Source organism: Protopterus annectens, chromosome 13.part0 (genome assembly GCF_019279795.1).
Source record: "Protopterus annectens isolate FY-2018-M chromosome 13.part0, PAN1.0, whole genome shotgun sequence".
Classification (NCBI taxonomy): Eukaryota; Metazoa; Chordata; order Ceratodontiformes; family Protopteridae; genus Protopterus; species Protopterus annectens.
Window position 1 is genome coordinate 1326655524 of NC_056747.1, and position 18787 is coordinate 1326674310.

Consider the following 18787-nt stretch of genomic DNA (forward strand, 5'->3'; position numbering starts at 1 on the left):
CTATTGATGGTATCTACAAATGATAGGAGAGCAGTGGTAGTACTGTGATGAGGTCTAAAACCATGCTGACAGTTTGCTATTATGTTGTTTTGAGAGAGATACTGTAAAAGCTGATGGTGAATACATTTTTCCATTATTTTTGCTAATGGAGAAAGGAGGGCAATTGGTCTATAGTTTGAGTATTCAATGGAATTCCCACCTTTATGTAATGGGATAATGTGGGAAATTTTCCAGATGTTTGGTATAGTTCCCTCTTGGATTGTCCTGTTTATAAGTATAGATACTGGATAAGCAATTTCTTTGGCAGCTTTTTGGAGAAAAAGTGAAGGGAGTTTATCAGCAGAAGGGGTACAAGGCTTCAGTTTGTGAATAAGTCTAGAGATGAAAGAGGTAGGAATAGGTTGTAGTTTAAAGTTATTGGAAGAGTGTCTTTGGTTTATTGGTGGGCAGGAGTTGTTAGTGCTAAGATGTCCAGCTAGAGATAGAATAGTGTCAGTGAAAAGGAGTTGAAAGCATTTGCAGTGAGGTGGGGAGTGTCTGGGTCAGCATTAAGAGGGTGGGAGTTTTGGATGTTCCTGGGGAAAGGAGTCTGTTAATAGATGACCAAAACTGTTTGGGATTGTTATGATGAGTTTGTTGAAGTTTGCAGTAGAAGTTTTTTTTGTCAGTAATTATTGCTTTTTTAGTTGAGTTTCTAAGTTGGTGGAAATGAAGAAGATCGTGGGAATTTCTATGGCATCTCCATTTGGCCCAGACTTTATTTCTGGAGAGAATTTGCTTTTTAGTTTCCTTAGAGAGCCATGGGGAAATATTGGGTTTCATTCTGATGGTGCGTTCAGGAGCATGTTTGTCAAGAATGGATAAGAAAGTGGCATTAAAGTAAGATACTGCATTTTCAAGAGGAAGAGATTTTAAGGGGCTCCAGTTGCATTTGTTGAGTTTATTTTGAAATAGGTCTATGTTAAAAAGTTTTGTTGAGCGTATTTTTTGAATGTTAGGGAGGTTTGGGAAATCAGTCTTTTCTCTAGTGATATAGGTTAAAGAATGATCACTTATATCATCAGGCAGGGTTCCTACTTTGTAGGCCTGTTTGACTTTGTTTATGAGTATCCAATCTAAAATACTCTCTTTATTGTTAGGCTTGTTGATTCTAGTGGTTGAGGTGATAGTCTGGTTGAAACCATATAGGTTCATATGAGAGGAAGGATTTTCTGCATTGATAGTATTCCAGTCAACATTAATGTCACCTAGAATTATAGTTTCTTGGGGTAAGTAGTAGATACCCAGCTAAGAAAGGGTTCAAGTATGGGTATGTTGTTCCCTGGTGGTAAGTAGATGCAGATAATGTAAAGGATTTCTTGTTGTTTATTTGGAGTTTTGTTATGATGGTTTCTACTTTACAGTCCAGGGTAGGATAAGCTGGAAGAGTAGAGATATTTAGTTGATTCTTAAAAAGAATTGCTACTCCACCACCTTTGCGTTTTGGTCGGTCAAGTCGTACTATACTATAGCCTTGGGGTAAGATCTCAGTGTCTTTGTATGTGGTTTGAGCCAGGTCTCTGAGAGGCAGAGAATGTCAAATGAATGGATATCTAGGAGGGCGTAATTGAGCTATTTTGTTATTTATACTATGAATGTTAAGGTGTCCTATAAGGAGGGAGTCATTAATTTTAGGTATATTAGTTTTGGGAGAGGGATAAGTTGGCCCAGGATTAGGGTGGATGTCTCCATCTTGTAATGTAGAAGGATTTGGTCTGGTTATTAAATGGTTCTTTAGAGATTTGTAGTTTTAGTTTCTTATTGGTATGATGGACATACTTAAGGTGTGAGAGTCTGTGGTATTTAGGTAAGATATAGTTGGGGTTAAAAGTAATGTTGGAGTGTAAAATGGGAGAAGTATGTGTGAGAGTTGAGGTGTGTTTGTTGGAGTAGATAGGGTGGACAGAAAGAGGACTTTCAAAAAAGGTAACAAGGTATGCTGAGAACAGGATGGTAAGGAGTAGAACTGTGAGTGTGAGCATAGTAAGGAAAGTGGGAGGCATGATTAAAGGGTAGAAGAGTAGTAGTAAAGGAAGGAACTAAAATAGGATAAGATGGGAGAAGGGATGTAAACCTATAAGAGAGGGAGGAGTGGAAGAGGGTCAGTAGGAGGTATAAGAGGGTATAAAAGGGTAGTGTAAGAGGATGCAATTAAAATGAAGTAGAAGACAAGTAGAGAGCTGTGAGGTCAGATATAAGGGAGGAGAGGGATAGAAAGAGGTAAGAGGGAAAGGGGTGGTAAGGGTGTGGTTAACAAAGGAGCGGGAAAAAGCAGGGCTAAGATATTGGAAGTAAGAAGTAGGGTGTGTTTAGAGAGGTATAAGAGTAGGACCCTGGGGTGGGTGGTGGGGGGGGTAGGGGAGGGCGGAGTGAGCCAAGAGAGGCTTAACGGAGCGCATAAACAACTGAAGGAGAAATGGGAAAGGAGACAATCAGTAATGCTGGTAAGTAAGGTAAGAAGGTATATAATGAGATGAAAAGGTAAAGTAGAGACCAGTGTCTCAGGGAAATGATAAAAGTTCGGACAGGTTAAAAGCAGTATTGGATCATACAGTGAATATAGAGGGGGAGCAGGTTTAAGTTGGGAAGGAAAGTATGCAGTTTACAAGGATAGAGCAAATCAGTGAGAATAGGGACAGACAGAGTGAGGCTAGAATAGAGGTTAGAGGGATAGGAAGTCAGAGTACTAGTTTAACAGATGAGAATGGCTAGTAGGAGCCAAAGGGGAAACAGCAGAGGAAAAAAAGAACAGAGGGGAGGAAGCCACCTGTAGGTAGCACAGATAAAAAGAGGGAGAAACAGAGAAAAATAAATAAGACCAAGAAGGGGTGAGAGGGAGGGAGAGAAGTTAATTAAGATGGAGGAGAGCAGATGATACAAAGGGTGGGAGAGAGGAAGCTAAGAAGGAGAGGTACTGGCTGCTAGAGACTCACGCACAGGCGAACTATAAGACCCTTTTAGGAATACCAGAACAGGAGCCTAATCTACTAACAAGTCTATGTCCATAACCTACTTTCTTTCCTTGGTAGAGAGCACAGTATAGGACGGGTAGTTTCAATCACAGGAGGGTTGTCTTTCCTTGGTAGAGAGCACAGTATAGGATGGGTAGTTTCAATCACAGGAGTGTTGGCCAGGTTCTTCAGGCACCAGGAGGACTTAAAAGAAGACTGGAAACAGTATAGATTGGGCAGGAAATTTCTTTCCTTGGTAGAGAGCACAGTATAGGATGGGTAGTTTCAATCACAGGAGGGTTGTCTTTCCTTGGTAGAGAGCACAGTATAGGACGGGTAGTTTCAATCACAGGAGTGTTGGCCAGGTTCTTCAGGCACCAGGAGGACTTAAAAGAAGACTGGAAACAGTATAGATTGAGCAGGAAATTTCTTTCCTTGGTAGAGAGCACAGTATAGGACGGGTAGTTTCAATCACAGGAGGGTTGTCTTTCCTTGGTAGAGAGCACAGTATAGGACGGGTAGTTTCAATCACAGGAGTGTTGGCCAGGTTCTTCAGGCACCAGGAGGACTTAAAAGAAGACTGGAAACAGTATAGATTGAGCAGGAAATTTCTTTCCTTGGTAGAGAGCACAGTATAGGACGGGTAGTTTCAATCACAGGAGGGTTGTCTTTCCTTGGTAGAGAGCACAGTATAGGACGGGTAGTTTCAATCACAGGAGTGTTGGCCAGGTTCTTCAGGCACCAGGAGGATTTAAAAGAAGACTGGAAACAGTATAGATTGAGCAGGAAATTTCTTTCCTTGGTAGAGAGCACAGTATAGGACAGGTAGTTTCAATCACAGGAGGGTTGTCTTTCCTTGGTAGAGAGCACAGTATAGGACGGGTAGTTTCAATCACAGGAGTGTTGGCCAGGTTCTTCAGGCACCAGGAGGACTTAAAAGAAGACTGGAAACAGTATAGATTGAGCAGGAAACAGAGCTAGTACGCCAGGGAAGAGCGGATAGCAGCCAGAAGCCTACACAGTGTAAGGCAGTAAAAGGGGAGAGGCAGAAGATTAGCATTTTTTCATAATATTAGAAGATTCCTGTCAGGGACTGCTACTTTTATCTTAGAGTGTTCATCATGGCATTTGGGGCTAATTTTGTGAAAAACTGTGCATTGCTTGCATACTCTTTGAATATTGTAGGACAAAAGAATTTTCCAAAGAACTAGTAGGAAATTATCTGTCATTATAATGCTTATGCTCACTTCACGTCAACCTGTCTGCCATTTTGATTCTGCCAGTGTGTGTGCGATTGTTTGAACACTACTGATAGGAAATTTCTGTTCTACTTGTATTTTTTATAACCTAAGGGATTGGGGAAAGTGGTACTGAGTGTAAGTTTCCAAGTTGGACTTTCCCGGTAAACAAATGTTAAATAAAAAATAAATAAATAAATAATGTGTGCTAATTGCAACCACTAACTGATAGCTTACCTTTGGGCCAACTCGCTTCAGCACTGCTTAGTACTTTTGACACTTCTTATTTATTTATTTAGTTACGTTAGCTAGTTATTTCACATTTGTTGACCGGGTTAGTTTGGCTGGGAAGGAAGCTCATTTTCAGCAGAGACCCAAGGAGAAAATCTCTTCTGCAGTTATACCATGGATACTAATTCCGGTCCAGCTGACTCCTCTCCCACAGTACCTGGAGAGAGAAAAATAATTTACCAAAGAGTCCTTGCCATTGTTGTTAACTCGGTCTATTCCTCTGCTGATAGTGGGTAAATATGCAGTACCCATTGGTTGTTCCTCAGACCACTGACTTAACACTGTGGCTTCCTCTGTTGTGGTCCATTTGGCCAGCATGAACCAGGGGTCAGCCATATTCTCTTTGGCTATTCCAGTGTCCAATATAGGTATGAGAGAGCAATCTTTTCTGGGTCTGTAAAACTCTCCGGGAGATTCTTCTTGGAATAACTGGGTCAAGAGACCATTAGACCAGGCAGACATTCCTCCTTCAAGTTTGACCTTCTTCTGTTGGAACTCCTATTAAGAAAAACAGTTAAACATTGTTATTCTGATGAAGTTATTACTATTAAAAAAGATGAGTTCCTTACCTTGGCCAAACAGACATTGCAGGCAGTAAATGCTGGAATGCAGATGTCTTTACAAATAAATATTCCCTGTCAAATTATTCCTAAAGAAACCGGGTATGATGATTCCAATTTTGACAGATATAGGCCTTCTTCTCTTGCAGATTCCCAAGTCCAGCTCTTGGATTGTGAGGAAAACTTTAATTCTTGTCCTTCTGTAAATGAATTTTCTTTTAATCAGACCATTTCCAGGATGAATTAGGTATTTTTATGGAAAAAAACAGATGTTCCTTCAAAACTATGGAGATGTTATGACATGATACAAGTTTTTCTTCCCTCCATCCTGTACTGCCAGACCTGGAGGATATGTTAATTGCTGTCTGTACTCAGACTGGTACCATCAAACCCTAAAAAAAAGCAGACAAGCTGTATAAGATACCACAGGCTAATAAATTTCTTTTCTCACCCCAGGTCAGACCCAGCTGACTTTTCAACTGTGTCTGATACTGGCAAAGGACTGGTGATAAGGAGTGTAAAATGTTGCACTGTATAGATAACAGAATAGATTTTCTTCTACTTCAGCCTTTAGAATTCTGAATTATTAGGCATAAATATAAAAATTTAGGCTATGTCAGACGGACAGTCTCAGGGCCCTGATTTCTATTTTTCCTAAAGAAGAGGCTTTTTTCTGTACCATACAATTTCTACCCTTTCTCGGGTACCTAAACATTCTTGGAATACTGTGTATGACTGTATAAATACTGTGTCTAGGGCCACTTCTACTGCTACAGCGTTGAGAAGATATGCTTGTCTAGGTAACCAAAAGTTGGGTGGTGAGGTAAAGTCTGAAATCTTGGATCCAGTTTTAGATTAAGAGGTGTCATTTGGTTCTTTTGCTACCCAGGTTCTCAAAAATTAAGATGAAAGAGCGAAATTAATTCAGGGAGTTTCTAAGATATTTCATGTAATTCTAAGATATTTCAAGTAACCCAACAGAAATTGTAAACACCTCCCTTTTACACAAAAAGGCCAAATAAACAAAACCAATACTTTTTGGCAAGCAAGATACAAACAAAGAGATGATCAGATGGTAGCAAAAATAAAAAATAGGGGCCTTTTCAGAAAAAGGGACAGACCAACAGTATAGAATGACAATGCCAGTCTTCCTTACCTTGCTACTTTACCCCCAATCAAGATCTCCACAAATCTGTCCCCAAAACTGACCTGTGATATTCCCCTCTGGCAAAAGATTATTTTGTACTCTTGAGTATTAAAACTGGTGCAGGAGAGTTACAGGTAGAACTGGATACAGAAACTTCCTTTCTGAAGAATACAGTCCCACCTGCCAAACCAAGTAGAATTTTTTCCTGAGACACATCAGTCTTTACGCATCCAGGGAATCAAAGAACCAGTGCTTCTATTCCAGAATGCTTCTGATACCAAAGAAAGAGATATCTTGGAGACCAGTACAAGATGTTTCATTTCCAAACCACTATGTGAGAGTTCCAAAGTTCAAAATGCTGACCTTACCTAACCTGTCACCTCTCATTCCTCACATGAGTTACTTGGTAACCCTAGACCCAAAAGATCCTTACCATTATTCAAATAACCATAGGCTTCAGGAAATTTCTAAGCTTCTCTGTTTCGTGGTCACATTATCAATTCTCTGCAGTCCCATTTGGTTTACCTACAGCTCCAAGTGTATTCACAAAATGTCTAGCAACAGTTTTAGCTTTTGCAGACTGAATGGCTTTCAGATCTTTCCTTATTTAGATGACTTGTTTATATTTGCAATCTTTATTAAAGTGTGAAGAAGTATTAACATGGGTTATGTCTCTTTTGACCAATCTGGTCTTCCAGATAAATACTGCAAATTCCTCCTTGACTCCATCTCACAGGATTGTGTTTCTGGGATGAGCACATAATCTGAATAGCTAAGCATAATTTATGTTTACATTTCTTACAGATGGTTCTGCAGCTTGAACAGATCTCCATGCCTCACAACACCACCAAACTATGTAGTACTAATACATATATAACATAACAGTTACATTGCTAAATTAATACAGTATTTGACAATATATCTTTTGTGGCTGATAAATTACTATGATAATTTGTTGTAAAGTCAAAATCAAAGACAAAGTGAACTTTATTTTCATTTAGACTCCACAAGGGTAACCTAAACAAAACTGCGTGCATCAGTCTCAGTACTGAGATGACAATTACGCACATACAAATTACATATAGCACATGCAACATACACAACATTAACTTAGTCAGACCGTTATTTTACTTCATACTACTATAAATTATTATGTCTACAGTTTTTAGCAGCTGAGTGATTGATTATTGCACATTTATTTATTGCATACTTATTTTCTGATATGTTAGAACAGCTAGCAGATAAATATTGGACTTAATTGACATTGTAAACAGATCACTATGAGTTAGCATCTCATAATTATAGTAATTCTCATAATGTAGAACGTTGACTGAATTAAAGTTCTTTGAAAAGAAATTTTACTGCATTTTACCTTTACGTGAGCACAAAAAACTAATAGTTCCTAGCTGGTTCAGAAGTAACAGGTGTGTGTGTGTGTGTGTGTGTGTGTGTGTGTGTGTGTGTGTGTGTGTGTGTGTGTGTTCATCTGTATACATAATGCAGGCACTGCATATATGTGTGTACATGAATATATAGCTAATATTAGTACAGTATTTCTTTCTGCATTCACACTGTTGTCATCTACTACAGGAAATTGTACTGGGCTGATGCTACAAAGGATGCATTGCATGTGTCTGAACTAGATGGACGATTCAGGAAAAAGCTTCTCAGTGGCTGCGTAGATCCCAATAATACCTACTGCTTTGGTAACCCACGGGCTGTGGCAGTAAACCCAAGATATGGGTAAGACTACTTAACCTTTGACTTGAATCTTCCATTTATGTTTATTTATTCATTCATTCATTCATGTTTAGCAACTAGTTAAATTTTAAACTTTACAGCAACAAACTAAGCAATAGTAGTGTACAGTATATGTAGTTTTATATAAATAACACTAGGTCAACGTGTAGACATACAAAAGCTTTTGCCGTACCTATTTTCTTTTCTAGTTTTACACGGTTTGTTTGGACTTGCTTACTTGCTGTTTGTTTGCTCAACATGGGTGCTTATTTTTGTTTTTATTGCATGTTGTTTGGTTACTACACGTTGCAATGATTTGTTTTTTTAGTCTGATGCTAAGATATTATCTTTCTCTGAGATAACAGCATCTCAGAGAAAGAGCAAATTATGTTTTTATAGAGTTTTCTTAAATTAATGTTGTTTCTCCAAGTTGCAGTGACCTCAGAGTGAGAACAATAATGTAAGAGGGGGTGTGGGGAGCTCCATGGGCACATGCCCACTGCAAAAACCTGGGGTGTTTGTGTGAAAGTATGTCTTCTTCTTATTTGTCTCAAGGGCCTCTCTTCCAACAGGTCAAATGGAAATTTACATTTGGATACCAGGTATATCTTAGTAAACACAGCTACTTTATATTATCTGGACTTTCTCCTCCTGCTGAAGATGTGCCTATGCAGATTATGTTAGGCTGTACCAAGCTGCCATACAGGTAAAAAACACAACAGTTTGGATATCAAGCTACTGTACAGACATAAATACTATGTCTGAGGGTCTGCTGCTCCATGCTAGAAGTCTAAATCTCAAAATGTACTCGCTCAAAGCACTCCTCAAAATGGAGAACATTGACATTTATGCTGTAACAGAGACCTGGTTTAAAGCAGCAGAAAGCACCCCTGCAATACCAGGCTATATTTCATTCCACACCTTTCGGCTCCAGAACTTGGACTGAAGCTCCAAAGGCTGTGATGTTTCCAAATTGATAAAGGATGCACACACCTCCAGACTGGTAGCCCAGCATAACGCATCAGAGATACTTCAGGTGCAGCTAACATTGGGTAAGACAGCAATTCAGGTCATAGCCTCCTACAGGTCCCCAACCATGTCGCAATACTCACACTCCACATTCCTAAGCCCCCTGGAGAATATTAGGGTCCAACCTAACACTCTCATACTGGGCGACTACTCCTCCATTAACTGGGAAAACTACTCATGTACCAATACACTTGCCCAACGTTTCCTAAAATTCATTAATTCTGATGCCCTGGGCCAGCTTGTTCTTACCCTCACTAGAGGTAGTCACATCCTTGACCTGGTCATTACTAACATGGGCAACCATTGCTATATACCAATAGTGAACTCCTCCCTGGTTAAATCCGAACACAAACTAATCAGCTTGGAAATACACATCCCTCCCACCCCTCCCCCCGCAAAGGTAACCACCATGAAAAACTTCTCCATAGCTAACTTTGGGCTCCTAAAAACAGAGATGGCTAACTCCACGGCACCCATGCAAATGGAGAATAGTTGCATGACCTCCGAATCATACACCAGTGCACTGTACAAACACATACACAAATGCATGGATTTCGCCATACCCAATAGAACCAAGACGCTCTCCTCCAAACAAAGGAAGCCAATCTGTTGGTCCCCTGCATAAACAAACTCTGCAACAGAAGGAGGAAACTGATGTGGAATGAGGTGAAGTCCCAAGACTGGAAAAACTCCTTATCAGCCTCAACAAAAAGTTGAGATCCCTCATCAAATCCTCTAAAGCTAGCTATGAAAACAGGATTGCAGCAGATAGTAAAGACAACCACAAGGCCTTCTATAGTTATGTAAAGAATCTCCATGGCAATACCCAGATTTGCTCTGAGCTACTGCACAATGGTACCTCCTATACCGAGCCAACAGATATTGCCAATATACTGGCAGACAGATTCAGTGCCAACTTTAACCCCCCCCCCCAAAGGACCAATCACAATACCAGTAGATTGCCAGGCACCCAGTATTACTGCTGCACAGGTTAATACGGCACTGTTCAAGGCCAAGAATACAGCTTCTATGGGACCTGACAATATCCCTGGCAGTGTTCTACATGAACTACAGAGTGAACTGGCACCCATCTGTGTGCCCTGTTCAACCATAGCCTCACCTCAGGCTTTGCCCCTACTGAATGGCACACAGCTACAGTCAGCCCTCTCCATAAAAGAGGAGTGATTACAGACCCTGGGAACTATTGCCCCATTAGCCTGATGAGTCTGATATGCAAAGTTATGGAACGCATCATCATGGACCTAATAAATAAGGATATAGAGAATCTCCAAACTCTGGATCCCACACAGTTTGGTTTTGTGAAGGGCAGATCGTGCCTGCCCAACCTGGTCAACTTCTTTGAGGCAATCAGCAGAGCTGTGAATGAAGGCAAGATGTTTCATACAGCCTACCTTAATCTGGCCAAGGCCTTTGATACCATTCCCCACTCAGGATTCATAGAAAAACTCACTAAGCTAGTCATCAACCCATAGATCACTAGGTGAGTTGCAAAATGGCTCATGGATAGAACCCACAGTGTGAAAGTAGCTGACTCCAAGTCAGACTGACAACCAGTCACAAGTGGAGTCCCACAGAGTTCGTTCCTGGGTCCTCCTCTGTTTATCTACTTCTCTGAAGTCCAGGCCAGCACAAAGGGACTCTGGCTGACAAAGTTCGCAGACAATTGCATGTTGGGAGCTACTATTAACTCCCCAAGTGATGTTGACATCCTTCAGAAAGGTCTCACTGAGACCAACGACTGGTGTCAGAACCATGGGCTTAAGCTCAATGCCAAAAAATGTGTCGTCATCCCCTTTGGGAAAAACACATTTCCCATGAATTACCACAATGATGGTAGTCCACTGAACACAGAAGGCATTATAAGAGATCTGGGAACACAGGTTGACTGCAACCTCACTTTAGGCCACCACATTGCCACTGTGGTCAGAAAGTCCTTCTATGCGTCAGATCTCATTACTAAGGATTTTGCATCCAGGAAGAAAGAGGTCATTGTCTCCCTCTACTCTTCCCTCATTAGGCCAATCATCAAGTACAATGCCCCATTTGGCATGTACCTCACTAGACACCTGCAACAACTGGAGAGGCTGCAAAAGTACCTCACAAAGAGGATCCTAGGCCTTAAACACTTGTCCTATATGAACAGACTCAAAAAACTCCAACTATTCTCTGTGTCATATCGCCTACTTAGAGGCGATCTCTGCTTGATTTACAAAGCCATGTCTGACCAGCTCTGTTAGAAATGTTACATCTAAAGAAATCCCAATCTCTCCGCACCACACTCTCTAGGGACCTCTACCTCATTACCACAATCAACAGAACATGCTGGAGGGACAGGTTCATAACCCAGAGACTGCCCATGCTATGGAATAGACTTCCCATAAATGTCAAACAGAGCACCTCACTGGCCCTCTTCAAGAGAAATCTTGATGAATGGATGGGAAATAGAAAATTCACCCTGGGATCACTCCAGTGGCTCTATTCGACAGAGGCACTGGGAACTAAGGTTGGATGGCACGATGCCAGGGTAATCCTATGGGCTAGGCTTGTAAAGGCTCCAGGGCCATTAGACTAATACACACCTATCAACTAGGGACAAGGAACAGTCCCAAAACTTATGCATATTATTTGCCTTGTCCACTGAGCATCCAACATTTTTTTTCTTGTGACATATACCCTATATTTGGAATATCAGCTAGTAACCAGTATCCTCTGTGTATGAATAGGAAAATATGTTCCATTAGTTGAAGGGCTGCATGCAATGCAACCCACAGATAGTCTCCATTCACCTTATGTATTCTGATGGAATGGACTGAGTTCTTGGAATATTCTGATGGATTGGACTGAGTTCTTGAAATTTTATGTACCCCACAACACTGTTGTACACAAAGAAACCAGGTCTGGACAAAGAGCCCTACAAAGTGTTAGACACCTTAAAGGAATCTGGGGAAAAGTCATGCAGTTTATGTTTTATAAGACTCTTTGCCCCTGCTGTCTGTCAGTCATCACTCCACAGAAGGAAAAGGTCAACAAGCAGGGCCATCATTCACACAGCCATCAGGGGTGGTTTAAGATGTTCTGCTTGGTTTCACTTGTCTCTTACTGCATGCACATGACGAAGTCTAAGAGAAAGTGCTTGCAATGGAATTATGACAGAGGCAATCCCCTCATCTCTGAAAAAGGTGTACCTTCCAAGCATCTCTGCCCTAACCTTCTGAAAATGAACAGTGATCTGGCTTATCTCCAGCAGGAAGTTCTGCATGTGGGCAAACCTAACCCCCTCCATGGGAGACGTAACCAAGTTATACCCCTTCCTTCCATGGCTAGCTGGTCCAGTGCCTGCTCACTAATAGAACCCTGATTACCTAGGCCATAGTCGGGAGTCCTTCCCCTGTGGCACAGAGACAATAAAGTCATGTAGTTTATGTGTACCTAATAATAGGAAACCAGGAATGGATGAAAGGCAAATATTTGCTTTAGTGGAAATGAAGGATGGTTCCTTTGATTTGTAAATACTTCCAGACATCTATTTTGGGAAGATTCTAAGTATCCTAAAAGAAATACAGAAGAAGCAATGGACGGCTCCATTTTGCAGTTCTTGATTTAGAATGGTGATCCTCCTCCATTCTCTGTCCTTTCAATGTACTGTCTTCTGTGAAGTCAAAGCCTTGTGGGATTCCAAATCAGAATTACTGATCCATAAGACTAGGTAATGTACACAGGGCCTTGTGAGCACTGGCTGCACTATGCCATTTTTGAACATGTACAGAGAGTTGATTCTTAGGCCAGTGCATAGGTGGAGGGAGGGAATGGTAGAACTCCATATCTTATCTTAACCCAGGAGGTATTAGTGCGATGTATGCACTGGCCACCTGTAAGATAGGAGAAATGGGTGGAGGTGTACCAAATCATGCAGTATGGCATCCAGCCAAAGAATATTTTCAATACATTAATTCACATAGGGGATTGTAGTTTAGCTCTAGCATCTGAATAATAGATGAATGCAGTCTGATACCTAATTATTTGGTAGGAGAAATTTTTTTAGTTAAATGATAAACTGGTTAAAAACTCCCCAATCTTCTGTGTGTTGGTTTGCAAGGAAGAATTTAGATTTGGATATAGTGACTCAGAGACCATACTGCTGATAAAATTTATTTTTGGGGGAGTTATTCCTCTGTATAGCTCCATGGAAGAAGTATGCAGCTGAGAATAAAGCTCATGAAATACATCAGTAAGTCTCAGGATGGAAGAGCTATCTGTAATATAATATTTTTAACCATTGTAATACATTTAGTAACTGGAATGTGGATGCTACAGATTCAGGGCCTTCTCTGCCACTCTTGCTAAAGTAAATTAATGACTTGAACTTTATCTTTTATTGCTATAACCACTTGTTTGTACCTCAGAACTTCTGAGCTGAGGTCCCCCCCGAAAACAGCTTGGCAGCTGTTTTCTCTAAAGAGAGCTGTGTTCTAATTAGTAGGGTCGCTGCTAACTTATTTATTTTTTTAATTTGGCTAATGCATCATTGCTTTTAAAATTTGTCACTACACTTGATTTATGTGCCTTCTGTAATTCTTCCTGTAATTCCTAGTATCCCACATATCCCCTGTCTTTGGAGTTCATTAGTATTATATTGGCCATTGCACAAAAGTCTTTAACACAAACATCCTTCAAAAAGGTCTCGCAGAGATGGATAACTGGTGCCAGAGCCATGGCCTAAAGCTAAATGCCAAAAAGTGTATAGTCATACCCTTTGGCAAAACAATGTGCCCACAAATTACCACATAGGTGGTAACCCATTAAGTACAGAGAAAGTAATTAGGGATCTGGGACCCAAGTTGATAGCAATCTCTCCTTTGACAACCACATTGCCAAAGTGGTTAGAAAGACCTTCCACATAGCCCACCTCATCATGAAAGGATTCACATCTAGATCAAGAGAGGTAATCGTGCCCCTTTATTCATCCCTCATCAGGCCCATCATAGAATACAATGCCCCCTTTGGGATGTACCTTACCCGACACCTGCAGCAATTAGAAAGACCCCAAAAGTACCTCACCAAGAGGATCAAGGGACTCAAACGGATGCCATATGCTGCTCGGTTAAAAAAAAACTCCAGCTCTACTCAGTTGCATACCGCCTACTTCGAGGCGATCTATGCCTGACATATAAAGCTATGTCCAACCCAGAATTAATGGACATGCTCCACCTCAGTAAATCTAAATCCCTTAGAGCCACGCGCTCGAGGGACTTGAACCTCAGCACAGAAATAAATAGAACATGCTGGAAGGACAGATTCATAACCCAGAGGCTCCCTTCGCTCTGGAATAGAATTCCAATTCATGTTAGGCAGAGCACCTCACTGACTCTCTTCAAGAAGAATCTTGATGAGTGGATGGGGAGATCATAGGTTTGTCCCGGGGATTACTTCCGTGTCACTAGTAGACAGAGGCTCAGTAAACTAAACTTTAAAAAGGGCACAGTATACTCAAATCAAGGGGTGGCATAAGCCAAACACAATCAGGCTAGGCTTATAAATGCCCCAGGGCAGATAGCCTAGTATGAACCTATGAACCTATGAACGTCTAACTTTAAACAGGCTCAGCAAAGAAATACTGGCTAAATTCATCTAGCACTTTGGATTATATACTGTTCCGTTCCCTTCCGAAGCATGTCACAGATTTATTTGTCCTTTAGATAAGGGGGTCTTCTCACAAACGTTTAGGTGACCATGCATGAAGAAGAGGAACAACACTGAGCATGACTGCCTTATGGTCCATTAGGGGAAGGAAACAATGCAACATTTGGTGGCTACGTCTACTACTTTCAACAAAAAACGCCAATAATTAATCCTGTTCCTGTTCAGGGATGAAGGAGAGAAGAATGCAAATACAGGGTCACTGGGATGTTGAAGTTACCAAGCTTCACAACAAAAGACAATTGCCAACAAATATAATGACTGCTGCATGTACATATTGTAAGTACAGCTGCTGTTATTACCCAACAGAGCTCAACCAAGAATGAATTCTCATCATTTGGAGTAGAAATTGTCTGTGTGTTAAGTTCTGTTTTGAGGGGGTCCTATAACTATCTATCTACCTATCTATATGTGTGTGTGTGTGTGTGTGTGTGTGTGTGTGTGTGTGTGTGTGTGTGTGTGTGTGTGTGTGTGTGTCTGTGTGTTTCTATCTATGTTAAACATTTTGATGAAAGTTCACATTTCATTAGCAAGTATTTAGTAACAAGTATTAAGTCACAATGCACATTTTATCTGATTATCTCTGTACAGACAGGTATAAACTTAGTTCAAATGTTAACCTTTGTCTATATAACATGCACTCTGACAGATAGCTTCCTTAGTTTGAGCTTGCAGATCAAGTATGTTGTTCAACTTAGTCTCTGTCACCCCAAAAAAGAAAAAATAGGATGAACTAGTTTTAGGAAATAATCCACTGTTCCACATAGCATCACAGTACTCTGCTGACAGTAAGCCAGAGTCAATAAAACTGGACGTTTCTGGAGTATTGTTGCATATTAAGAGTGGCAAAAATTAAACTATGAAAAATTAACCTGGGTCAGCAACCCTAATTGCATGTTACATGTGGTTATAATTATCAGCACCCAGTCCACCCAAGAAAAAAATCAACAGTACCGACTGACTAACCTGCGAATGTTCCCAAGTTCTCCCATTTGCAGCCAAGAAACTGATCATCTGGAATAACAACAGCTAATTGCTGTAAGTGTAACTCTAACACAACAACATTACCAAGTGACTTGAGTACAGTGTTCTCCATAGCCCCCCCCAAATTAATCATAAACAACAATGTATACATATTATACAATACTGATATCACGTCAGCTACCTCCCTCTCATGTAGTAGAAGGATGTCTTGGCATGCCTGTGGAAATTACTGCTGGTTAAGGATGGAAATATGCTATTCACTGGTGCTGTGCTGTCTTCTAAGAGTCCCTAGAGGAGGAGGTTGGCATTTGGAAGCTTTGTGAGGTACATTTATATTAAGTTGGCAAGTCTGTGTGGCACATTTATACAGACATACTCAGATAATGTGTACATTTCATGGTATATTTATTCTACTTTTGCTAACTGTGAAAGTTCCACTCAGCCAAATGTTCCTTTACTACAGTTGTCCATGGGAAAAGATTTTTCCAGTTACAGCTGTCTCAGAAGACTAAAGCTCTGACCTGTTAAAGAGCTGATTCCTTTGCCAAGGGTAGAGGGTTTGAATCCTTCACCCTTCATTTACCTCCTGTGTGACCTTAAGCAAGTCACTTGAACACACAGTGCTTTGGGGTAATTGGGAATTTGTGTTTCACTCCTTAATGGTCTCCAGGACTGCAGGCCTATTAACAACCTATGAGCTAGGAACTTACTGATGTTTTCATATACAAAGTCCATGCAGGTATCGAGATTCAGTCTAATTTACTGACAGCTGACTTACTGACAACAACTTGATTGTGTTTAAGATTTGACAATATGGACTTGACAATGAAGGTGATCAGAATATTGACTTCTTAAACTGTCTGGTCTATAACTGGGATCCTGCAAACCAAGACATCCCTCACCCTCTCAGTTCCCTCTTTATAAAGGCTAACTCCAAATTTGCACTGTCACAGTGAAAGAGTAACAGTAGAAAACTGTTCATTCCTAATGAATGATAGGAATGAACCTTTAGATTTATAAATTCTACAGGAGCAGCTTGACAACATAGGTCTTGACCACACGTCTCTGGAAAATAAATCAACATCCAGATATGCCTAAGGATGGTAAGGTGAGCATTTTCTATTCCATGCCAACATGTCAAGTCTCAGATATATCTATCTATATATCTATCTATATATCTATCTATATATATCTATCTATATCTATCTATATATATCTATATCATCTATATATATATCTATATATATATATATATATATATACACACACACACACACACACACACACACACACACACACACACACACACACACACACACACACATATATATAAAGAGAGAGAGAGAGAGAGAGAGAGAGAGAGGGAGGTCCTGAGATTAAGGGAAACTCCCTGTAGTCAACCACTGTTTTCTCAACATGTTTTAGTCAACAAAACAGATGATAGGCAGGTGTCTGAGATTGACAGTCCCTGAGGTTGGGGAATATGCCATTTCCCTGAGGAATGTGTTTTCTCAGAGTTAGTATACAGTATATAATTAGCAGGGAGTATGAGATATGCAGGGAGGTTTGTCCCCTGCAAAAAGAACATGTTTTAAAATGTGCTTGCCCTGAAATTATTCCTTGGAGCATGCACAAAAGCATGCCAACATTTTTTGGCGACGATAACATGTTCCCTCCCTCCCTGTTTGCCATCTCTCCTCCCTCTGACCAATTATACCATCTCTTCTCCTCTGTGTAATCCAAATCGCCTGTACCTCAGCACCTTCAATACACTACCCCTTTACCTATCAACACACTAATACACCTTCTTTTAGTATAAACCACCCTTACTATAACATCACACTAACCATGCATACCATATCTACAATGCCACTATTTATTCTTCTTCCTCTCTCCCTCTACCTTCTACTCCACCTCACTTATCTCCCTGCCTTCACTTAATCTCCACTCTTCCATATAACATCTACCCACCCCAAAAAAGAACCCCACTATTCTGCCTACATTTCTCCTTACTTATACCATTCCAACAACTATCTCCTCTTTAACAAAAAGATTCTTGTGACCCCAAAAAGTACTTCCACCCCTCATATTCACTATCCCTCCTTCTTCCTTACCCCCAACTCTAGAGATCCTAAGGAACTGCTATCCTTTCTACTTGGCCTACTTTCTGTCCTCCTTTCTGGTGATATTCACCCTAATCCTGGACCCCCTGCCAATCCTAATACCAATTGCTCTCCAACTCCTTCATCCTCTCCCTACGAGTCTCTCCTCGTCGCTACTATTAATGCCCAAAGCATCTGCAACAAACTACCCAACTTCTGTGCTTGGCTCTCCCATAACCACCCTGACATTCTATCCATCTTTGAAACCTGCCTCAAGCCTTACCTGAAAGACTCCGAAATCATCCCCCCAGCTACAGAATCATTAGAAATAACAGTGTTCACAAGAAAGGGGGCAGAGTAGACCTACTGTTTTCTCCTGTTTAACAGTGACACCCTACACCAACCCTATTCCTCAATTTACTACAGCTGAAATACCCCTGGCTCACCTGAAGATTAACGATCATAAAAATATAGAGGTAGCTGCCCTACACATTCCACCTCATAACAATATACCCATCCTTGAAGATATTCTTTCTTGGTTCTCATCCAGTATTAGTAATGAAACAATTATCTGAGGAGATGTCAACATCAACTGGTCTTGCATACACTCAACCACCACCTCCCACAGTATAAACCTACAAGGGTTCTCTCAATTAATTAACTCTCCTACTAGGCCCACTAAAGATAACTCTTCAGGCACTATTTTAGACTGGATATTAGTTTCACATCCTTACAACATCTCTAACAGTGGCACCTTGCCTGATCCACTTAGTGATCACCTACCTGCCTTTGCACATCACTCTCCTCCCCCCCGCTACACCTGCAACATAACTATATCTCAACCGGTACCCTCACAAATTTCAACCGTCAATCTTTCTCTGATTGTTTAAAACAAATGAACTGGAACCCTCTGAAAATTCCTCTTCTAGATGACATTGTTACTTATTTCAATTCTTCCTTCATTAACATACTAAACAGCTTTATTCCT

The 18787-nt window shown here is 40.7% G+C and overlaps 1 protein-coding gene across 1 annotated transcript in view; it reads left to right on the forward strand.

Moving 5' to 3' along the window:
* LOC122788060 (low-density lipoprotein receptor-related protein 2-like) overlaps positions 1-18787 on the forward strand; it is a 1238079-nt gene that overhangs the window by 773508 nt on the left and 445784 nt on the right. The window contains exon 52 of the mRNA XM_044054982.1: positions 7817-7969. Coding sequence (XP_043910917.1) covers positions 7817-7969 — 153 coding nt within the window. The remainder of the gene's footprint in view (positions 1-7816; positions 7970-18787) is intronic.